This window comes from Rana temporaria, chromosome 5 (assembly GCF_905171775.1).
Source record: "Rana temporaria chromosome 5, aRanTem1.1, whole genome shotgun sequence".
Classification (NCBI taxonomy): Eukaryota; Metazoa; Chordata; class Amphibia; order Anura; family Ranidae; genus Rana; species Rana temporaria.
This window is the reverse complement of record NC_053493.1, coordinates 86989907-87013139: the sequence shown is the minus strand read 5'-3', so window position 1 is coordinate 87013139 and position 23233 is coordinate 86989907. Positions and strand designations below refer to the sequence as shown.

General features: G+C 41.8%; 1 protein-coding gene across 1 annotated transcript in view; it reads left to right on the top strand.

Moving 5' to 3' along the window:
* Positions 1-23233, top strand: part of LOC120940145 (ATP-dependent translocase ABCB1-like) — a 79309-nt gene that overhangs the window by 31422 nt on the left and 24654 nt on the right. The window contains exons 12-20 of the mRNA XM_040352817.1: positions 439-549; positions 640-765; positions 1520-1723; positions 2288-2458; positions 4399-4560; positions 13015-13257; positions 15580-15717; positions 18955-19059; positions 21495-21572. Of these exons, the coding sequence (XP_040208751.1) occupies positions 439-549; positions 640-765; positions 1520-1723; positions 2288-2458; positions 4399-4560; positions 13015-13257; positions 15580-15717; positions 18955-19059; positions 21495-21572 (1338 nt within the window). The remainder of the gene's footprint in view (positions 1-438; positions 550-639; positions 766-1519; positions 1724-2287; positions 2459-4398; positions 4561-13014; positions 13258-15579; positions 15718-18954; positions 19060-21494; positions 21573-23233) is intronic.

Here is a 23233-nt window from a genome sequence, read left to right as displayed (position 1 = left end):
GTAGACGCTATAACTTTTGCGCAAACCAATCAATAAATTACCGAAAATATGTAGAAGAATACGTATCGGCCTAAACTGAGGATTTTTATATATATATATATTTTTGGGGCATATTTATGATAGCAAAAAGTAAAAAATATTGAATTTTTTTAAAAATTGTCGCTCTATTTTTGTTTATAGCTCAAAAAATAAATACCGCAGTGGTGATCAAATACCACCAAAAGAAAGATCTATTTGTGGAAAAAAAAAGACGTCAATTTTGTTTGGGAGCCACGTCGTATGACCGCACAATTTTCAGTTAAAGCGACGCAGTGCCGAATAGCAAAAAGTCATTTAGCAACAAAATGGTCCGGGGCTTAAGTGGTTAAAGCATACTGGATAGAACACATGATCAATAAAGACAAGTAATGTAAAATTGTTTTTGTCTTTTTTTTTCAGCCTCGTCACATCGATAGTGACTCCCCTGAGGGCAACAAGCCAGACAAATTAACTGGACACATTGACTTTAAAAATATTCACTTTACCTACCCTAGTCGCCCAGATGTACAGGTATGACCCAAAATATATTTTTATTGTTTATCATATTAAAAGCTACAATATTACATTTCCAATTACTCCCTATATGACATTTTCTTATAGATCCTTACTGGTCTGAACCTTAAGATACCAGCTGGAAAGACCATGGCTCTAGTTGGCATGAGTGGCTGTGGGAAAAGCACAACTATTCAGTTATTACAGAGATTCTATGATCCACAAGAGGGGGAGGTATGACATGTCTTATTATGGAATTCCAAATCTCTCTTTTATGTATTTTAGAGCATGTAAAATAAAAATAGATGGGATGGCCTTTAATACCTTTGGGATAACTTTACAGTTGCAAAGAACTGTACTTTGCTAAATTAAGCAGTGTCTAAACATGAGTAAATGATTTAGGAAAATACTGAATTTAATACTGCACCAAACGAATTTTAACAGATAACTGTACTTTTTAATGCAATTACATATGCATATATGAAATCCAAGCAAGCCCCCACCCCAAGTCTTCAACTTACTGTACCTGACTCTATGTTGGGAGCCACAGAGGCTCTACACTAAAAGTCCATATTTAGGTTCTGTATATGTGCAGAAAATCTCCATTCATAGCAAGGCTCCTGACCCTCAACTGTGGACAATCTTCGAAAAATGATGAAAGAATACAGGTTGTGAAAATAAAGCCAACATTTAAAGCATAGCTGTATTACAAGTACAGCAATCCTTTAAATGTTGCATGTAGAAACTGTAAAATGTCCTTCCTAGAACAGGAAAATATGGGTAGGTTCATAACTTGGGGACAAGTATTGACCTCATGTACAGCCTGGGCTTCAATTCCAAGGGGCTCCACAAGGACGCAAGGGTAACTTTTAGGACCATTATAGGTACTTGCAGGCATTACAAGCTTATCTTTGAAACTTTCTAGGTTAGATATACTTGAACCTCTTAAATATTGCTTTTAAGTTGTATAAAAATCTTTCTTGTGCAGGTCATGGTGGATGGTCAAGATATTCGATCACTCAATGTTAAGTGGCTGAGAGACAACATTGGGGTGGTCAGTCAGGAACCAGTCTTGTTTGGAACAACCATTTGTGAAAACATTCGGTTTGGAAGAGATGGAGTAACTGAGCAAGAAATTGAACAAGCAGCCAGAGAAGCCAATGCGTATGACTTTATTTCCAAACTGCCTGATGTAAGACATTTTTGATGCACAAGCTGAACCTGACTATGGCTGCTTTCACACTGAGGCACTTTGCTAAAAATAGCACCTGCAATGCGCCCGGAAAGAGCTGCACCTTTCTATTCAGTGTGAAAGCCTAAGGGCTATTTGTGAATAAGTATACGGTAATTGATCCTGCCAGAAATTGGTATTGGAATCCTAAAACAGGAAATGTGTTATGTGTCACCAGCTACAAAAAAAAAAAAAAAAGTCCTACATGCAAATGAATACAGTCACCACATATAAGGACTGGTAAGCTGCAGTGCATATTACATTTTTATTTTGGGGTTTAAATGCACTTTAATGCATGTGACAGTGCCACACACGGCTCTATGCTGTCTGAATGTTATCACAGTAGCCCAAACACATTAGTCTGTAAATGAGTTATATGTGGCTGGTTCATTTTCCTTCTTCAAACTTCCCTATTAATGACATGAAACCTGCCCAGCGAATCTGTCTGTTCAGAATTCTTTCTGAGATCAATGGGAATCAGGAATTCCAGAAGGAAATCTAAGTTTATTCATGTTCTTTCTGCAGCAATTCAATACATTGGTGGGGGAGAGAGGGGCCCAGCTGAGTGGAGGACAGAAGCAGAGAATAGCCATTGCACGTGCTCTTGTACGAAATCCAAAAATTCTGCTACTTGATGAAGCAACATCAGCTCTGGACACACAGAGCGAGGCTGTTGTACAAGCTGCATTAGATAAGGTGACTTGATTGATACATTGCGTAAAAAAAACGGTATATGTTTCGCGAATGAGTGTTCTTTATTTTTCAACAGAGAAAACAAAACTATTGTTAAAATGATACCTTTGATCCATTTACACTTGTGCAACTTGTCATACAACTTTGGGCATCAAAGTTGCATGACAAGTCGTTCCCCATGTTTTCCAATAATAACCATTCATATATGCACGACTTTAAAGTTGCACTGCTTTGGTCTGACTTTCATGCAACTTGAGGGCTTTAGACTGTAATGTTAAACATCAGAAGTTGCATGAAAGTTGTACCTGAATGTTATACAGTTGTCCATTATCACTGGACAGGCCAAAGTCGTTTCCAAGTTGCACCCATCCAAAGTTGCATCAAAGTTGCACTCCAAAGTCGGTGCAACTTTGAAATCGTAGTGAAAATGGAGCCTTATGCCGCGTACACACGATCATTTTTCAGCATGAAAAAAAAACTGTTTTTCAGCATGTCGAAAAAACGAAGTTTTCCCAACTTCGTCATTAAAACAATGTTGCCTACACATCACCGTTTTTAAAAAATGATCTAGCAAAGCGCAGTGACGTACAACACGTACGACGACACTATAAAGCTGATTCCGTGTTAGTAAAAGACTATTCGTGCTTTTTTGTCTGTTACAGCGTGATGAATGTGCTTACTCCATTATGAACTGTAGTTTTACCAGAACTAGCGCTCCCGTCTCATAACTTGCTTCTGAGCATGCGCAGGTTTTTTACGTCGTTTTAGCCCACACACGATAATTTTTTACAACCCGAAAAACAACATTAAAAAATGCAGCATGTTCGAATTTTTTTTTGGGCGTTTTTCAGAACCTGAAAAATGATGTGAAGCCCACACACAATCATTTTAAATTACATTTTTGAAAAACAACGTTTTTTTCATGACGAAAAATGATCGTGTGTACGCGGCATTAGTGCCTTACAAATATGTGAATTTTGCGCTTTAAAAACACAGTATATAGCTGGTTGTGATAAAAAACACTCCTCCTTCTAAAAGTTTTTAAATAGGTAAAGGGAGGGGCCACCTATTGACATTTTTTTTAGCCCAGGTGGGCGGCGGGCTACAAGATTGATGATGGATCTACATCGGGGGACATTGTTTTTGGATTTTTAATAAAGGCGTTTTTTTTTATTGACACTTTTTTGGGTGAATGAGTAGACTATATACTGTACCCCGTACTCATTCACATGGGGGCTTCTAGATTCTGATAAGTCCCTTGCCGGCAAACCTCCACAACCACAGCCCAGGCTTTTAGGGAAGAGGCTCTTGTCTCCATCAGCATGGGCAGAGTGCCCCCACCCCAGAGCACCTCCACATGCTGAGGAAATGCGGCCTGGTTTGGTTCAGGAGGGGGGGTGCTCGCTCGTCCCCTCCCTTTCCTGACCCGCCAGGCTGCATGCTTGTAAAAGGGTCTGGAATGGATTAGGGGGTCCCACGCCATTTTTTTTTTCATTTTGGGGTGGGGTTCCCCTCCAAATCCATACCAGACCGAAAGGGCCTGGTATGGATTTGGGAGGGTCCCCATGCCATTTTTTTCATAAATTCTTTTTGTGTTTCCTCACTTTTATATTTTCATTGAGAACGGTGTGGGCGGCAGGAGTAGTAATTGATCTTGTCTGAGAGTGTCATGTGATTAGCCTGCCTAAATAGCTGCCTGACCTTGTAGTTTAGTATAATAGTTGTCATGCTGTGGTGAAGATAGCTGCAAAAAAAAAAAATGTGCAGAAATGTTTTGAAGAACCCTTGTGAAGAAACCTAGTAAATGTGTCTTTTTAATATTATTTTTCACTAAAAGGAATCATTTTGACAATATATTTTTCCTTGTCTTTTTTTGTATTTATTCCTGGCCTAATTTGTTTTGTTTTTTTGCTTATGATCTCTATTTTTGCTGTGTTTTTTAGGCTAGAGCAGGTCGCACGACAATAGTCATAGCTCATCGACTGTCTACTGTCCGAACTGCAGACATCATTGCCGGATTCCATGGTGGTATTGTGGTGGAGCAGGGGTCACATGATGATCTTATGTGTAAAAAAGGAGTCTATTATTCACTTGTGATGCTTCAGGTAAATTAGATCTCAACCACTATGCCAGAATATTATACACAATGATATCTCAAGAGAGCAATAGAAACATATACTGTATGTAATTCTAATAATCTCTATTAATATAAATGATATTTAAAGAGTTTTGAATGATACCGTTTTGTATGTAGGCTTATATCTTCTGTGATAACTGAGATAACTGAAAATAAGTTAAAGTGGATGTAAACCCTCCATACATCCAGTGAAGTGAACAGCCTCAGATGATACACAGAGATTAACCAAATCTCCCTACATAGGTTTTATATGTATATCTGCTGTGTTCACATTTATATAGTGTTTAGAAAGTTCAGATTGTGTTAGGAGATTTTATCATCCTGGTTAACACAGAGTGTGATGTCTGGGCATACAGCCAAGATAGCTAACATTGCTGATTGGAGGAAAGGCACACACCCCCTCTCCTCATAGGCAGAGACTCTCAGAGCTGTTTTGTAATAGGCGCTGCTCTCTGCTAATCTATTTCAGCAACCTCCTTTGACAAAAGATTCAGGCTGCTTTTGTCTAAAAAGTAAAAAAATATGTCAGGAGTTCTCAGGCTGATAACAGAGGAACCGTTCAGAAGAGAGCTATAATGCCGCGTACACACAATCATTTTTCAGCATGAAAAAAACGTTGTTTTTCAAAAACATCATTTAAAATGATCGTGTGTGGGCTTCACATCATTTTTCAGGTTCTAAAAAACGACCAAAAAAAATGTGAACATGCTGCATTTTTTAACGTCGTTTTAAACTATGTCGTTTTTCGGTTGTAAAAAATGATCGTGTGTGGGCTAAAACGAGATAAAAAACCTGCACATGCTCAGAAGCAAGTTATGAGATGGGAGCGCTCGTCCTGGTAAAACTACCGTTAATAATGGAGTAAGCACATTCATCACGCTGTAACAGACAAAAAAATCGCAAATCGTCTTTTACTAACACGGAATCAGCTAAAGCAGCCCAAAGGCGAATGGAACTTCCCCTTTATAGTGCCGTAGTACGTGTTGTACATCACCGCGCTTTGCTAGATCATTTTTTTTAATGATGGTGTGTGGGCAACGTCGTTTTAATGATGAAGTTGGGAAAACTTCGTTTTTTCGACATGCTGAAAAACGTTTTCTTTTCATGCTGAAAAATGATCGTGTGCACGTGGCATAAGACTTAGCTCATTGAAAAGAGATAACAAAATACTGCAGATATGTGTGCCCAGCACAAATTTCATGAATCTGGTTTACATCCACTTTAAAACAAATTTTAACAGGTAGCAAGTACAGTAGATGTTGATTTGTGAATTAGAAATAAACTTCTTTGTACCATCTACAGCATTTAAAAATATAGGAGTCAAAGCAAAGAAAGCCTTTGACAGGTTTCAATAGAAGGGGACTTTTACATGTTTTATCTGTTTTGGTTTTCATGGACATTTTCTTTTGTCTTTTCCAATCTATTTCTCATTATTTGCTAAGGTTTGCTAAGGTTTAGGGGAATTCTCTTTGGCGATCCCCTTACAATGTAATATGTGCCAAGGGTGATTCTTGTCTTCATTATTGTTTAATTTGGCTGCTGAACCTTTAGCCGATTCTTTGATATAAACTGTTACCAAAGGACCACCTAGATTGCACCATGAGATATATACAGCAGATGAGTTTGGATCTTTTTTGGGGAATAAAAATACATTTTTCTAAGAATTAAATGTTATTTCTGAGTAAATATAATCTCCATACAGATTCTGAATGGTTGAAATCAATGGGTCAGAAAAGAACAGAGGATTATTTCTTTATTTGGCCATGAAATCCTCTACGAATGCATTACATTTATATCATCTAAATTTTCCTCCAGTTATCCCAAAAATCTGTCAGGCATTAAACTTGTCAATAGTGTTGCCACTTTCTTTAATGGGTAAATGTCATCATATTGCAATTATTAGCCTTCCAAGACTGTTGTAGCCTCTTCAAACCTTCCGTGCAATGAAATTAAATAGAGCCTTTGTAAAGTTTTTATGGTGAAATAAAAGATTGAAAATAACATTGTAAATCTATCTTGGCCTACATATGTGAGGTGTTCTATCAGGTTGAGGTCAGGACTCTGTGCAGGCCAGTCAAGTTCCTCCACCCCAAACTCGCTCATCCATGTCTTTATGGACCTGTGCATTCTCTTATATGCATGCATTCCTTCAAAAACAGATTAAAGGGGTTGTAAAGGTAAAACATTTTTTTCCTAAATAGCTTCCTTTACCTTAGTGCAGTCGTCCTTCACTTACCTCATCCTTCCATTTTGCTTTTAAATGTCCTTATTTCTTCTGAGAAATCCTCACTTCCTGTTCTTCTGTCTGTAACTACACACCGTAATGCGAGGCTTTCTCCCTGGTGTGGAGAAAGCCTCTTGAGGGGGGAGGGAGCGAGCAAGCAAGTCAGGACGCTCTCTACTTTGCAGATAGAGAAAGGAGCTGTGTGTTAGTGGGCGTCCTGACACTACCGATCGCCCCCTCCCCCCTCAAGAGGCTTTCTCCACACCAGGAAGAAAGCCTTGCATTACTGTGTGTAGTTACAGACAGAAGAACAGGAAGTGAGGATGTCTCAGAAGAAATAAGGACATTTAAAAGCAAAATCGAAGGATGAGTTAAGTAAAGGAGGACTGCACTAAGGTAATGGAAGCTATTTAGGGGAAAAAAAATTACCTTTACAACCCCTTTAAGATTGGGGGGAAAAAAAATTCCACCTATGCTGGCAGTTAGCTATTTGCTGCAAAAAAAATCTACCTCTGCTCATGGCCATCTTAATAGCATTATGGGCCCCTGGGCAAAGTAATGCTATGGGGCCCCTACAAGGTTGCCCCAATTTAAGCACCTTCTCTTAAGAATGGAAGTGCAATATTTCTACTTTAAAGTCTGTCACTTTCCACCGCCCCCTGTCACCAGATTCAGCGTGTCACTTGCCACCAAATTCAGTGTGTCACTTGCCACCATCACCTGCCAACAATTCAGCATGTCAATTGCCACCCATCCCCTGCCACCAGATTTAGCGTGTCACTTGCCACCAAATTTAGCATGTCACTTGCCACCGCCACCTGACACCAGATTCAGCGTGTCACTTGCCACCAAATTCAGTGTGTCACTCGCCACCGTCACCTGTCACCTGTCACCAGATTCAGCATGTCAATTGCCACCCATCCCCTGCCACCAAATTCAGCATGTCACTTGTCATTGTCACCTGCCACCAGATTTGGTGTGTCACTTGCCACTGTCACCTGCCACAAAATTCAGCGTGTCACTTGCCACTGTCACCAGATTCAACATGTTACTTGCCATAGTCACCTGTCACCAGATTCAGCATGTCACTTCCCACCCGCCCCTTGCCACCAGATTCAGGATGTCTGGAAGTGGGGGAGAAAGAAGGGGAGAAGGATAGGGGGAGGAAGAAAAAAGGGGGAGGTAGAAGGAAGGGGGGAGGAGGGGGAGAGAAGGAAAGCAGGAAAAAAAGAGGAGCGAGGAGGAGGGAGGAGAGAGAGGAGGAGGGGGGAGAAGGAGGGGGGAGAAGAAAGGGGGGAGAGAAGGAAGCGGGAGAAGGAAGGCAAGGGAGAAGGAAGAGGGGAGAGAAGGAAGGGGGGAGAAGGAAGGGAAGGGGGAAGAAGGAAGGGAAGGGGGAGAAGGAAGGGGGAGAAGAAAGGGGGAGAGAGAAGGAAGGCAACGGAGAAGGAAGGGGAGGGGGAAGAAGGGGAGAAGGAAGGGGGGAGAGAGGGGGGAGAGAAGGGGGGAGGTGGTGGAAAGAAGCAAGGCGAGGGAGAAGGAAGGGGGAGAATGAAGGGGAGGGGAGAAGGAGGGGGAGAAGGAAGGGGAGGGGTAGAAGGAGGGGAGAGAAGGAAGAGGGGGAGAAGGAAGGGGGGAGAAGGAGGGGGAGAAGGAAGGGGGAAGAAGGAAGGGGAGGGGGTGGGGAAGAGAAGAAAGGCGAGGGAGAAGGAAGAGAAGGAAGGGGAGGGGGGAAGAAAGGGGGGAGAATGAGGGGGAGAAGGAAGGTGAGGGGGAGAGAAGGGGGAGGTGGGGGAGAGAAGGAAGGCGAGGGAGAAGGAAGAGGGGAGAGAAGGAAGGGGGAGAAGGAGGGGGAGAAGGAAAAGGAGAGGGAGGAGAAAAGGGAGGGGAGAAGGAAAGGGAGGGGGAGAAGGAAGGGGGAAGAGAAGGGGGAGAGAAGGAAGGCTAGGGAGAAGGAAGAGGGGAGAGAAAGTAGGTGGGAGAAGGAAGGGGAGGGGGAGAGAAGGGGGAGGTGGGGAAGAGAAGGAAGGCAAGGGAGAAGGAAGGGAAGAAGGAAGGGGAGGGGGGAGAGACGGGGGGAGGTGGGGGAGAGAAGGAAGATGAGGGATAAGGAGGGGGGAGAAGGAGGGGGGAGAGAAGGAGGGGGAGAAGGGGGTCAGGTCACAGTGCTCACTTACTTGAATGGTCCCGGGGGGCTCTCAGTCAGTGACTTCTCTCATTCTTGTGGTCTTTGACTCTTTAATTTTCCCGCCCCCTCATCCCCTTCACAGACGTAGCGGCACACATGCAGGGAGAGAGGGGCGGGAGAAGGGATGTAGAGGGTACAGGATGGAGCAGCGTGGGGATCCCTTCCAGGACAGCCACACCTCCTGAGCCACTTGTCACTGCACATTGATCAGTGAGGATGGAGAGGCTCAGCAGCCATGAAAGGAGGGGGAGGAGAGGAGAAGCTACAAGTTTCCTGGCCATTCCCTGGTGTGCTGCGGATGTTCTGCGAGCGACGGAAGGTGTTTCTAAACTTTCTGGTGCTGCTGTGGAGAGCATTAGTTAGCTGGTATCTTTGGCGGTGATGTGGAGTTATTCACCACCGAAGATACCAGCTAGCTAAGGCTTTCCACAGGAGCACCAGAAACACCTTCCTCCGCTCACGGAACATCCGCAGCACACTGGGAATGGCCAGAAATAAATGCACCCTACCAAGCTAGCTCCCTCACTTCTTTCCTCCTACAAAGTGTGCCGCCGACTACTCATTCAGCGCACCAACTGACACTCCCCGGGGCCCCGGCTAGTGCTATTTGTATATATTATTTAACACAATATCAGATGACTAAAAATCATACTCCTAAATGTATTTTAAAATGCACTAGAGAGCTTAAAGGGGTTGTAAAGGTTTGATTATAATTTTTTTTAAATAACAAACATGTCATACTTACCTTCACTGTGCAGTTTGTTTTGCACAGAGTGGCCCCGATCCTCCTGTTCTGGGCTCCCACGGCTACTCTCTCAGCTCCAACCCACTTCAGATAACCCCCCTGGAAAGCGCTCCCCCAAAGGGGTTATCTTGCGGGCGTGCTCCCGAGTCCTGCATTCGGCGTCCATAGCCGCCATTTTCAGGACTCGGCCCGCCCCCGCGAGCCAATGGCTGCGCTGCTATCAATCTATCCAATAAAGAGCCGAGAAGCCCGGGCAACGATCGAGCGCATTTGCGACGTGGGACTTTCCAGGGCTCAGGTAAGTAAAACGGGGGGCTGGGGGGCTGGCAATCATCTGATTTTGTTATCACTTTAATACATAGAATGCATTAAGGTGAAATACATGAACCTTTACAACCCCTTTAAGTTAAAAAAGGAGGCAGAGCATTTAATGCAAATTGGATGGGGTTCTATTCGGAAAGTTACCCCTAATGAAATCTGGATGGAAATGCAGCTAAACATTTTACATATAGCGTATTGCACTTTTACTGTACCCATCCAACAACCTACTGTTTCCCCCGGGGAGGCAAATTTAAATTTTTAACAGCAAGGCCAATTCTTGCGTTCATCAAGAGTACCTCTATAGGGTTATCGATGTGAAGGCGCCACCAACACCCAAAGCCCAATTTTTCCACACCTATTACTTCAATTCAAAGTCTGCGAAAGACGCCAGACATTATCAAAAGATAAATAAAAATTGTTAATCTTTCCCTGAATGTACTATAATTTGGCTTCTTCACATAAGGCTTGTTCACTGTGGTGCAAATCGTTGTTATTTCCTTCCAAAGTCTGCCAAAGAGACAAAAAAATCTCTAATCCTGTTCCAAGTACACTAAATTGTGGCCTCATTATACAGACTGGCTCATCCAAGCCGTTGTTTTCTAAATAAAGAAAACTAGCAGGGAAAATCAATTTAAATGTCATTTTATTTTCTTAATAAAAGTCAGTTTTGTTTGCAGCAGGTTCTATAAACGATACAAATGCGCCACTTTACAGGCAGACTAAGGGGACCCCCCATGCACTATATTTAAAGGAATTTTTCATTTTTTATTATTTCACTTTAAGCATCATTAAAATCACTGCTTTTTTAACCACTTCAATACCAGTACTTTTGCCCCTTCCTGCCCAGGACAATTTTCAGCTTTTAGCGCTGTCGCACTTTGAATGACAATTGCGCGGTCATGCAATACTGTACCCAAACAAATAGACTTTTCTTTTGGTGGTATTTGATCACCTCTGGGGTTTTTATTATTTGCTAAACAAACTAAAAAATACAGAAATGTATGAAATGGGCACTGATGAGGTGACACTGATAAGGTGGCACTAATGGACACTAATGAGGAGGTACTGATATGTAGAATTGATGGACACTGATAGGCGGCAATGATATGGAGCACTGATGGGCACTGACAGGTGGCACTAATGGACACTAACAGGCGGTACTGATGGGCACTGATAGGCGGCACTGATAGGAGGCACTGATTGGAATTGACAGGTGGCACTTATGGACACTAATAGATGGCACTGGTGATGAGGTACTGACAGGTGTTACTGCTGGGCAATTATTGTCACTGTGATTGGCACCGATTGGCACTGTGGTGGGCTCTGGCACTGTGGTGGACACTGATTGGCACTTTGATTGGCACTGATTGGCACTTTGATTGGCACTGACAGACGTTATTGATGGGGCACTGACTGGCAGCTAATGGACACTAATTGACAACTGATGGTACATCTGATGGGGGCTGTGCTGGTAATCAATGTTCTGATTATCAGCACAGACCCCACCTCTGACAGGGAGAGCCACCGATAGTCTCTCTCTGTTAGAACGAACCGAGGAATGCCATTTACTGGCACTTCCTGGTTCATGCGATGATCAGCTGTGATTGGTCACAGCTGATCATGTGGTAAGAAGCCTCTGTCAGAGGCTTCATGTCATGATCAGAGATGCGGCGTGTCAGATTAACACACAGCACCTCCGATCACTGCATGCCATTTTATCCTGCTGGACGTCATATGATGCCCAGTCAGGATAACAGAACCACCGCCTGGCCGTCAATCTGCTATAGGCCGGGCGGGAAGTGGTTAAAAACGATCTTCTAGAAAAAATGTACCGTATTTATCAGGGTATTGCGCGCTCCGGCGTATAGCACGCACCCCTAAAGTGGACCCGCATTCCTGTGGAAAAAAGATTTTTGTACTTACAGTTTTGGTGTCTTGCGCGACGTCCATCGGCGGCCTCGTCGGGTCCAGCGTCCGTCTGCGGCTTCGGGTGTCCTCTTCGTCAGGTCCGGCGTTCTTCTGCGGCGTCCTTCCCGCTCGATCCCTGCTTTCCCGCGCCGAGTTTGAATACTGCGCCGGCATATACCGAGCGCAGTACACTCGTGTATAGTCGGGCAGGCTCGGCTACTCTCGTGCTCACGTCCTGTACGTCCAGGACGTGAGCGCGAGAGGAGCCGAGCCTGCCCGACTATACACGAGTGTACTGCGCTCGGTATATGCAGGCGCAGTATTCAAACTCGGCGCGGGAAAGCAGGTATCGGCGTATATAGCGCACCCACGATTTTTCCCTGATTTTCAGGGCAAAAAAGTGTGCGGTATACGCCGATAAATACGGTATTTGTACATGTCCCCCAGGGCAGTTTCCGGGCCCCCATATCCTTTTTTAAAGGCCAATAACTTGCATATAAGCCTTCAAAATGGAAACTTTTGATTTTTAAGTTCGGGTCTTATAGACTTAAATAGAGTTTGCAGTTTGGGTTTGAACTTCAGGCCATCTCTATTTGTTACTATTTCAAGCTAGGTCCCCTGTAGGAAGGATGTCTCCTAATAAATAAAAATTAACATTTTCTTCGGTTGTTAATCAAAAAATATATACAAATTGGATTACTCTGGTTCTCTCCACTTGTACTTGGACCCATATCTGTTCAATACCCTGACACCTATTTAACTTAGAGAACTTATTTTGCTTTTATTTGAAAAGAATACTGTAGTGCTGTAGGGACCTGGCAAGAAGAACCACATTGCGTACAGGGAGTCCATGACATCCAAAACAGGTAATCAGTAGCTTGAAATTAGAGGCGAATGTTACAAAGTTGTTTTAAACTACTGTGCTTAGCTCACCATCACTGGCCTAACTAAATCAGCACAATTGTGACAAATAAGATAGATGTTGTAGAGATGTGTTGGCCCTTACTCAGCACATCATGAGTTCTGTTTGATTTTTCAGAACCAGGATAAGGAAGAAGAAAAGAATGGCTGTGGTATAAGCTCTTTGGAAATGAAAAGTTCAAATGAAGACTGTAAGGAAGATGAAAAAATAGATGCAGAAAAAACAGAAACAGTACAAGATGTTGAAAATGTGCTGGCTCCTATCAAACGTGAAAGTTTTAAAACAGGATCTGGAAGGAAAAAAAGTCAAACCCCATCAAAAAGTGATTCTGACAAGGAAAAGCCTAAAAATCAAGATAATGTAGGGACAGAATATTTTTTCATTTTAGAAAATGTATTTAGTGAGGGCTGAATATGGAATACTAGCTTAAGCATTTCTAAAGAAAATCTAAACCTAATCCGAAAAATCGCTTTGACATGTAAATGTATTTTAAAGGTTGTTGAAATCTACAACTTTTAACATACCAATTGTAGGCACTATTTAGATTAAATTATTTACTATGGCAACAGGAGCGTTTTAACCTCCCTGGCGGTATGATTCTTTCAGATTTTTGGTGCTGAAAGCAGTACCATTATTTTGCATGGAAATTTGGCGTTTTATATTGTAGGCCTGTAATTCTTAGGAATGGCTCATTTAAATCTGTCCAAACAATAGTCTAGTAGACATCCCGGGTATGATAAAGTTTGAAAAACAAAATCATAAATTATAATATAATAAATTACTATAAATAATTATTACAAATAATAATGTAATTCTAATAAAAATTATTCAATAATGTAATCAAATCAAAAACACTGAAATTTGCTCAGTTGCAGAATTGTCGCTGTCATTACTTTCAGTGTTTGATGACAAATTTCCCCACAAATCGCAATCGCTCAATTCTGCAAGTGATTCTAATTCATTATCGCTGTTTTTTAGCTGGTCTAAAACCACTTTTGACATAAAAGGGACACTTTTTGGTTGCTATGGACAATCTACAGTTTCCAGGCAGAAAGAACAGTTTTTATTATATAAAAGTGCATGTAGGACACTGGGCAGACCACTAGGGACAGACCACTGGGGGGGTGTAATTTTTTCATACAGTACTGTAATCTGTAAGATTACAGTATACTGTATGTATTGTGTTTATTTACTTTTCTGAATTTGGCACCTATCTCCGCCCCTGTGCATCATAACGTCGCAGGGAACGGAGCTCGGCGGCACTCGGCACTGTGTAAATCAAGCGAGAAGACACGGCTCGATCACACAGCGGGGAGGCATCGCAGGATCCAGGGACAAGGTAAGTAAACCATGCCTGTGGACACTGCGATGCGATCCCGAGTCTGGCTCAGGGTTACCGCTTTTGGTTCTGAAATTCCACCCCGAGCCAGACTCGGGAATACCGCTCAGCAGGTTAAATGAATATGTTGCTTTGCCCTGCATGGGTAATAAAATTTATTAAGAAGAAGCATACCCTAACCCAGTGTTTCTTAAAGGTTTGTTTTTTATTTTCTAAATAGGTTACTTTAAGCTAGTGCATTGTTGGTTCACTTACCTTTTCCTTCAATTTCCCTTCTAAATGTTTTCTTCTTTGTCTTCATTTTCTCACTTCCAGTTTCTCCTCAGTAAGCTTGCCCCCATCATCCGAGCTGTTCTGGCTGGGGGTTAGTCAGCCAGAAAAACTTACTGAGGAGGAACAGGAAGTGAGAAATTCAGACAAAGAAAAACATTTTTTAGAAGGGAAATCGAAGGAAAAGTTTAGCGAACCAACAATGCACTAGCTTAAAGGAGCCTATTTAGAAAAAAAAAAAAACATTTACAACCCCTTTAACATATTTTCGTCAAGACATACTTTAAAATGGTGTGTAATCTTGTGGCAACCCATTCTAAAATGTAAAAAACAATATAATTGTTCTACATAATGCAGCAACATCTAAAAACGTAGGTCACTCAGCGTTAGAGGTGATTTATTCTTACAAAGCAAATTCATCTTTGCATACTGGTACTGACTAGTACTGTAATGTTTCTCTCCCTCATCAGCTAGTGTGACCCCAGTACTGATGAAGAGGGGCAGGGGAGGATCTAACAAGGATGCTATGCAGTTACCCAATGTCCTTCCTATCAACCAATGCCATCATTGGTTGTTAGAACACCAGCAGCTGGAACATTATAATATTGTACAATAAAAACCTGCAACTTTGTACAACTAAAAGGCAGGCTTGATCCACCAGCTGGCTTGTATGCAATTTTGGGGCAATTTTTTTTGGAAATTTTGCAAAGCACCCCTGGAGAAACCTGAAAGCACACCAGGGTGGAAAACGCTACCCTAACCCACTCGTTTTGGATGAATAAACAATAAGAGGGCTAAATTAAAAAAATATATAACTAATTCACAAAGTCCCATTTCACAAAGTTTGATACTCAGAGATTTCCATCAAATAAAGTCATATTGTAATTGCTAAACAAATAGAAAAAGTCTGAATGCTCTGTTTTACGTACTTGGTAAATGCTGCCATCTCGTGGTGATTTACAAAACAAGTTCCAATGGTAATTTCTAACACAGAATTTACAAAGGAGCCTATATTAATTGTGGAATATAGCTTTTAAAATAGATTTACTATTTAATATTTTATCTTCTTCTAGAACACAGATGTACCTCTTAGAAGAATTCTAGAGCTAAATAAACCAGAATGGTTATACATCATAATTGGAATTGTAGCAGCTTCAATCAACGGGGGAATATACCCAACATTTGCCGTCATTTTTGGAAAAGTTATTGGTGTAGGTGACAATTCCTATGTATCTAACAATCACCATGCTGTTTTTTATGTATAAAATTCATTATTTAGACTCCCATAACTGACAATCTCTAGGGTGAAATGATATTGAACTGTTAAGACAAGTATTGCTGATCCAAAACAGTGATAGAGGAGAACATTATCAGGGTAGTGATCACTAAACAAAGATTCACTACATCATTTAATAGCATTTGGATTATTTCTTTCTCTTGTTCAATATTTTTATTGAGGTTTTTCATTGAAAAATACAGAGTAACAATATAACAATTGTCTTAATCCAAAGGGCAAACAGAACCCACCAGGAGGGGCTGGCAAACAAATGATATTTGAGATGCAATAAATGGTTACAATACAACAGTGAGAAGTGATCCTCTAAAGACTGACTTTTAACAATTGTCCTGGGCAAGGAGAGATATATAGCTAGATTCAGAGAGGGCGTCCTAACTTTGCGGCGGCGTAGCGTATCGTGTTTACACTACGCCGTCGTAAGTTAGCGAGGCAAGTACATGATTCACAAAGTACTTGCCTGCTAAGTTAAGGCGGCGTAGCGTAAATCGGGCGGGCGTAATGGCGCCTAATTTAAATTTAGCTGAGGTGGTGTGTTTTATGTTAATGGGGCTTGACCTGACGTGATTGATGTATTTTACGAACGGCGCATGCGCCGTCCGCCTACATATCCCAGTGTGCATTGCGGCAAAGTACGCCGCACGGTCCTATTGATTTCGACGTGGACGTAAATGACGTAAAACCCTATTCACGGACGACTTACGCAAACAACGTAAAATTGTCAAATTTCGACGCGGGAACGGCGGCCATACTTAACCTTACTATTCCAGCTATTTGATGGAATAACTTTAGGTCTGATAATGCATTACGTAAACGGCGTATCTGTACTGTGTCGGCCAGGCGTACATTCGTAAATAGGCGTATCTAGTGAGTTACATATTCTACGCCGACCGCAATGGAAGCGCCACCTAGCGGCCAGCCTAAATATTGCACCCTAAGATAGGACGGCGCAAGCCGTCGTATCTTAGATAGGTTTAAGTGTATCTCTGTTTGAGAATACACCTAAACTTAGGTCGGCGCAGATTCCGAGTTAGGTCGTCGTATCTACTGATACGCCAGCCTAACTCTTACTGAATCTAGCTAATAGTCATCCTCCAGAGTACCAAGGCATACTTGAGTCTAGAGATGACTGGAGGGGGGACCTTCTTGATCCTGGTCTGGCTGACCCCGGTTATCTCATACCGGCCACCCCAAAGGGATCACGCTGTGGCCTGTACAGTCTCCCCGTAGCCCCGTCCACCCCCCTGGTACCCCCCATCTGTATCCATTATCTGGAGTATGAGTTACTTTTCTTGAAGCTTTGCCCAGGATGTTGTTGGTGGTGGATGGTATGTTAGGTCCAGTCAAGTTTCCTAGAGGTATTCTCACATCCTAAAACAATTATTCTTACATTAAGTCAACTAATCCCTTCAGAGTAGCCTCTGATGGGGCAACTTATAACCAAAAGAGGAAAGGAGAAGGCCAGAGTGAAAGTATATCGATATAGCATCGATGAAAGGAAGGTTTGATTACTTTTTAAAGTATATGCAAACACTAATACTTAACTTTTTGTTATTTAATATTTAACTTGTTTTGTTATACCTGTTTTATAAGAGTAAAAACATCTGTGTGCCAGAAGTTTTGTGAGCTTTCTATGTTTTCTGCCTATGTACAAGGGGTTATGTAGATGGAGGGTGGAGGGGTGAGAAGTCTGTGTTCTTTGTAATGTATCAGAAATGAAGTAGGCAGGGCTGACACCACATGCTTTGATATTTAGAGCCAAAAATACAGTGCTGTCATGTCATAGAGGAAGGTTGGAGCACAATATATTTCTGGCACATCAACAGTTATTTTTCTGCACTTGCAGAATGTTTAAAGGGATATAATGTGGGGGAATGTATTGCATGACATATGTGTTTATATATTTATTTATTTTAGATTCTTCCATGACATAGGCTTCAAGAATGAGTTATCTGGCATGCCTTAAATATGTAAAATTCTTGTTAGAATAAAAAAAAAAAAAAAACTCAGATCTGTTAGCTTGCTTTAGCTCATGTTTTTTTTCAAGGTACAGTATGTAGTAAGAAAAAGTGGAAAAGATTGAGGGCCCATTAACACATAAGCATACACTTGCGTTATGGCGAACGCATTTTTGCGTGTTACTGTGCTCTGCGTTAAGGCAACCCTTTAATTTTCAATGGGCTGCCAAACCACCACAAAAGGTGAAAAAATGTGCATGACCCTTTTCTAACAATGCAGTACACTATGGCACATGATGTTGGGCTGTTACAATAAATGGCTTCAACAATGCACCACACATAGAGCAGGTGCAACACTATGGCCCAGATTCTCATACAATTACGTTGCTCCTGGGCAGCGTAACGTATGAGATTTACGTTACACCGCCGCAGGTTTACAGCGTTAGTGCCTGATTCTCAGAACACTTACCTGTAAACTTGCGGCGGTGTATTGTTAAATCGCTCGGCGCAAGCCCGCCCAATTCAATTGGGGCGGGCACCATTTAAATTAGGCGCGCTCCTGCGCCGAGCGTACTGCGCATGCTCCGTCGGGTAAATTACCCGACGTGCATTGTGCTAAATGACGTCGCACCGACGTCATTTGCTTAGACGTTAACGTAAATGGCGTCCAGCGCCATTCACGGACGTCTTACGCAAACGACGTTGATTTTTTAAATTTCGACGCGGGCACGACAGGCCATACTTAACATTGGCTGCGCCTCATAGACCCAGGGGCAACTTTACACGTTGGAAAGGCTACGGAAACAACGTAAATTCTCTGCGTCGAGCGCGCGTACGTTCGGGAATCGCCGTAATTAACTAATTTACATAAGCGACGGGGAAAACGACGTCCGCGACACCTAGCGGCGGGAAACAAAATTACATTTAAGATCTGACAGCGTAAGAGCCTTACGCCTGTCAGATCTAATGGGTATCTATGCGTAACTGATTCTAAGACGCCTTTGACGCCCATTCTCTAACGCCTTTGAGAATCTGGGCCTATATGTTGTGGCAAGGTGTGTTGCTGTGTGCATTTTAGGATGCATTACCACAACAAAAAAAGTGTGAATAGGTCCTAAATGTCACTTTACCTATAAAAAATGGGAAGTTTGTCAGTGTTGAGATTTAAGCATTTTGACTTGTTGTTGCTTTTGCAGACGTTTCAGGAGCAGGACCCGGACCAAAGAAATGAAAAAACTGCTTTATTATCATTAATGTTTCTTCTGCTAGGAGTGATTAGCTTTACAGTTTATCTTGCAATGGTAAGCAAAGTGATATATATATATATATATATATATATATATAGACATATATATTCAAATTTATTTTCTTAATTTAGCTTTTTTTAAAACCCTTATGCCGCGTAAACACGACCGTTTTCCTGTCATGCAAAAAAGCGAAATTTTTCTCGTCGTGATTCCTCTCAAGCCTGCCTGTATGCAACACATGTTCATGAAAAAAAACGCTCGAGAAAAACACGTACAACGGCACTATAAAGGGGAAGTTCCATTCGAATGGTGCCACCCTTTTGCTCATTTCTGAGCATGCACGTTTTTTTTCCCCCCTCGGAAAAGGCATACACACGATCGGTTTTCGAGGGGAGAAAAAGAACAACGGGAAAAATTCAGAGAAAAAATAGAGCAGGTTCTAATATTTTTGCGGGCAGTTTTCTCATCGAGAAAACTGCTATGGAGCATACACAGGACCGGTTTTCACGACCAATCTAAAAAATGGCAGTTTTCTCGTCATGAAAAACGGTCATGTGTACGCGCCATTACACTTGTTTAATGTTATGCCTATTTTTAAACCTAGAGAATGCTTTCCCTTAATTTGAAAATCCAAATCTAATCTCCAGGAAAACCAATAAATATGTATTTTAACCCATGTATAGGCAAACTGGTATACCTGTCAAAATATTTGTAGTTCCGTTCAGCCTGTCTTGTAATTGCCATACATTGCCATTCCGCATAGTCAGTCAGGTGACACCACTCACTTTTTCCTGGTTTAGCTTTGCATCATCCTATATCAGAATTAAACAGGGAAAACATTAAACATATATTCATTTCTTAAAGCATGGCCCGATTTACTAAGTTATGTGCTTGTGCACCTGGGACACGCTAGTCATTGATTTTATTAATGAATGACCAACTATGCTCTTGTAGTTCAAAATGAGTCAAACAGCAACAGATCAAATCATTTAAAGAGAATTAGGTAATTAAAAATATTCACAATGTTGGACAAATAAACAGTTGGGATAACAGCCAAGTGATTTAAAGGAGAGGTCAGCAATCTCGGCTTCCAGGTTTTCTTTAACAGTTTTTTTGGTTTAAAGTTTCATGGTATTTTATCATGTATTTGGCATATCTCATTTTTTTACTGATGCTCTGCTGGCTGGTTTAGTGTCCCACTCCCAAGGTATCCCGATAATTTGTTTTTTAGAAGGAGGAGTGTCCTCACTGAAGTGTGCATAGGCTAACAGGAATCTTAAAATGTATCTAAAGCAATTTTTTTTTTTATTGCTTAAAACTTAGGATTTAAGGCTGCCAAACCAGCTGCTGGAAAAATAACATTAAGGCTGGGTTCGCAGCTTAGCCGCATTCGGCTCACAGCAGGGTCTGGTGCGTCCCTATTCACTGTTTCAGGTCCAATTTTAGCCTACATTTTTGGCTGAATTTGGACCTGAAATGGACCAAAAGACGCACAGGACCCAGTGCAAATTCGCACTGGAGATATGTGAACTGGCTCCATAGAGAGCCGGTCACAATCTCCTGCTATTGCGAATCATTTACACCAACATCAGTACCCTTAAGGCCCGTACACATGATCGGATATTCCGGCAACAATTGTTCGATGGACGTGTTTTGTGGGTTAATCCGACTGTTTGTACTATACATTTGACAATTGTTGTCGGGAATTTCCCACAATAAATGTTGGATGGTCATGCTCTCAAATTGTCCAACAACAAATGTGTTCAATGTGTAAAATCCGAAGTACAAACACGCATGCTCCAAACCAATGCTAACCATCAGACAACATTAGAAGAAGTTGCCCAAAGGCTGGCGCTAAAGAGCAGAAAAGTCATGTAGTTTCGTGAATGATGGCTGAAAAATTTCTGCCGTCTGTATGCAGAACAAGTTCACGGCCAACGCCAAAATTCTACGGAAATCCGATTGTGTGTACGAGGCTTAAGATAGCAGTATCAGTGAGATAATCCTACAGTCCCAGTGCTTTTTTTCCACTTTCTTCAACTGTTATATTAAGCTGGGACAGCCATACACTGATTAAAATTTGGCCAGTTCCTGCTGAATCAGACAGATTTCAATCAGTGTTTGGCCAGCTAACTTAGAAATTAAACTAAAAAAAGGCACTTCTTTAAGTCATACTAGGGAGATACCTAATGAGCTAAATTAATATCAAGTCTGTAAAAAAAATATATATATATATGTATAAAGCACATTCAAGAGTTCTAAAATGTTTTTGTAAGAACGTTTAAAATTTTTAAGAACCCTTTTACGCTGGGGCTCAAAAAGCGCCGCTGCCGATTCGCTTTGCAGGCTCTTCGGCAGGGCTGCCCATTGATTTCAGCCGTTTACAAGCACTTTACAGGTCCTATTTTTAGCGCTAAAACGCCTGTAAAGCACCTACAAAAGTCATCAGTAAAATTAAGTAATATTTTCATGTATTTTTTTTGTTTTAGGGTTTTATGTTTGGAAAATCTGGAGAGAATCTAACCATGAGGCTTCGATCCTTGTCATTTAAAGCATTACTCGGACAGGTGAATACACTGCAGTGGGTAATGGGGAGCTGTTATATGACACTTCACACACTAGAAATATACAGACCTTCCCTACAGAATTGTAGTTTTGTGCAATATTATTTAAAGTAATATTTTCTCGTAGTTAGTGTGTAGTTGTGTGTTAAAGTGACTGTAAAACTGAACAAAAGCAAAAAAATAAAAAATAAGCCACCCTTTAAAGAAGAGTCAAATATGTACCAGCTTTTTGTATTAAGCCCTGTACACACGGCCCAGATTCTCGTCAGGAAACAAACGTTGTTTTTTCCTGACGAGATTCCTGGCAAGATTCTCTTGCCGCCCGAGTGTACAGACGTACGATTCAAAAGAACTGCCATTCTTTTGAATGGCACGAACGCGGTGACGTCATCGACTATGACAAGCATGCACCCGTCACATTCGATGCCATCGCCGCCATCTTGCTTCACCCTACCTATGCCTTGGAAGCTACCGCGCATGCGTCAAAGTCATTTCAAAGTCATTTTGAGCATGCACAGGTTTCCACAGCAACAGGTAAGTACACAGATGCTCGGGTTTCTCGGCAGAAAAACACTGCTGAGAATCTCACGACGAGAAAATAGAAAGCAGGTTCTCTATTTTTCTCATCTAGATTCTGGGCAGTTTTCTTGACGAGAAACCTCAAAGCCTCGTACACACGCACGGTGTACTCGGAAAGAAAGCTCTGCCAGCAGTTTTCTTGCCTTTTCTTGCCATGTGTGTGTGTACGAGGCTAGAGTAACAGATTGGCTTTAAAATGAACCTGTGCCCAGACTATGCACACAAAATATTTGCATATTTTGAACATGCAATGAAAGCACTTTAAAACAAGTCCTCATTTACCTCTGTAGCTATAAAACTAAAATCTCAGCTATTTCTTATACCAACCCTCTAATGTAAACAACCAGCAGGTGTTTCTAAGCTTTTAGAAGACAACTGAACCCTGACTTTGAGTCATTGTTGTTAAAGCATATCTAACCGGGAAAAAAAATGGTAAATATTGCAGCTTAAGCTTAGCAGTCCTTAGATGTGGTGGCTGCAAATTAATAAAAACTTAGTGTAGCTATTTTCACTCCTCCATTGCATTTATGGAGGAGTAACTACAGGGGTCAAGTCCTGGGGAAAAAAGTGTGGGAACTCCCACCCAAGATCCACTCCCCCACCAAAAAACAAATGATACGCTCATATGAATAATTACTAAACCGCATGTTTTTTTTCCATCCACTGTACCTTAGTAATCCTTTATGTTACTGGCCGCTTTAAGCCGGTTCTTTCTAAATCCCGCGATAACTCGCGGCAGACCTCCGCAATGTCTCCTAGGAACAATGACAAAAGGTCCCAGACTTTGCAGCATTGAGGAAGTGACGGAATACCTGCACACTACCCATTGAATCCATATACAAGAAGCGGCCAGTAACTTAAAGGATTACTAAGGTTCGCCTGCCCCTGACAGTGACTCGAGCTGGGCATCGCTGCTTAGTGAAGTATTGGCTCGGGCGGCTCGGCTGCTCTAGTCCTGCAAAGAGAACTGCGTTCCTGCTGTGAAAAAAGTGCAGGGACTCCGTTCCCACGTGTTCCCGCAGGACTTGAGCCCTGAGTAACTACCACCCTTGGACAGTAGCATTGTCAACCTGTGGAGAGGAACA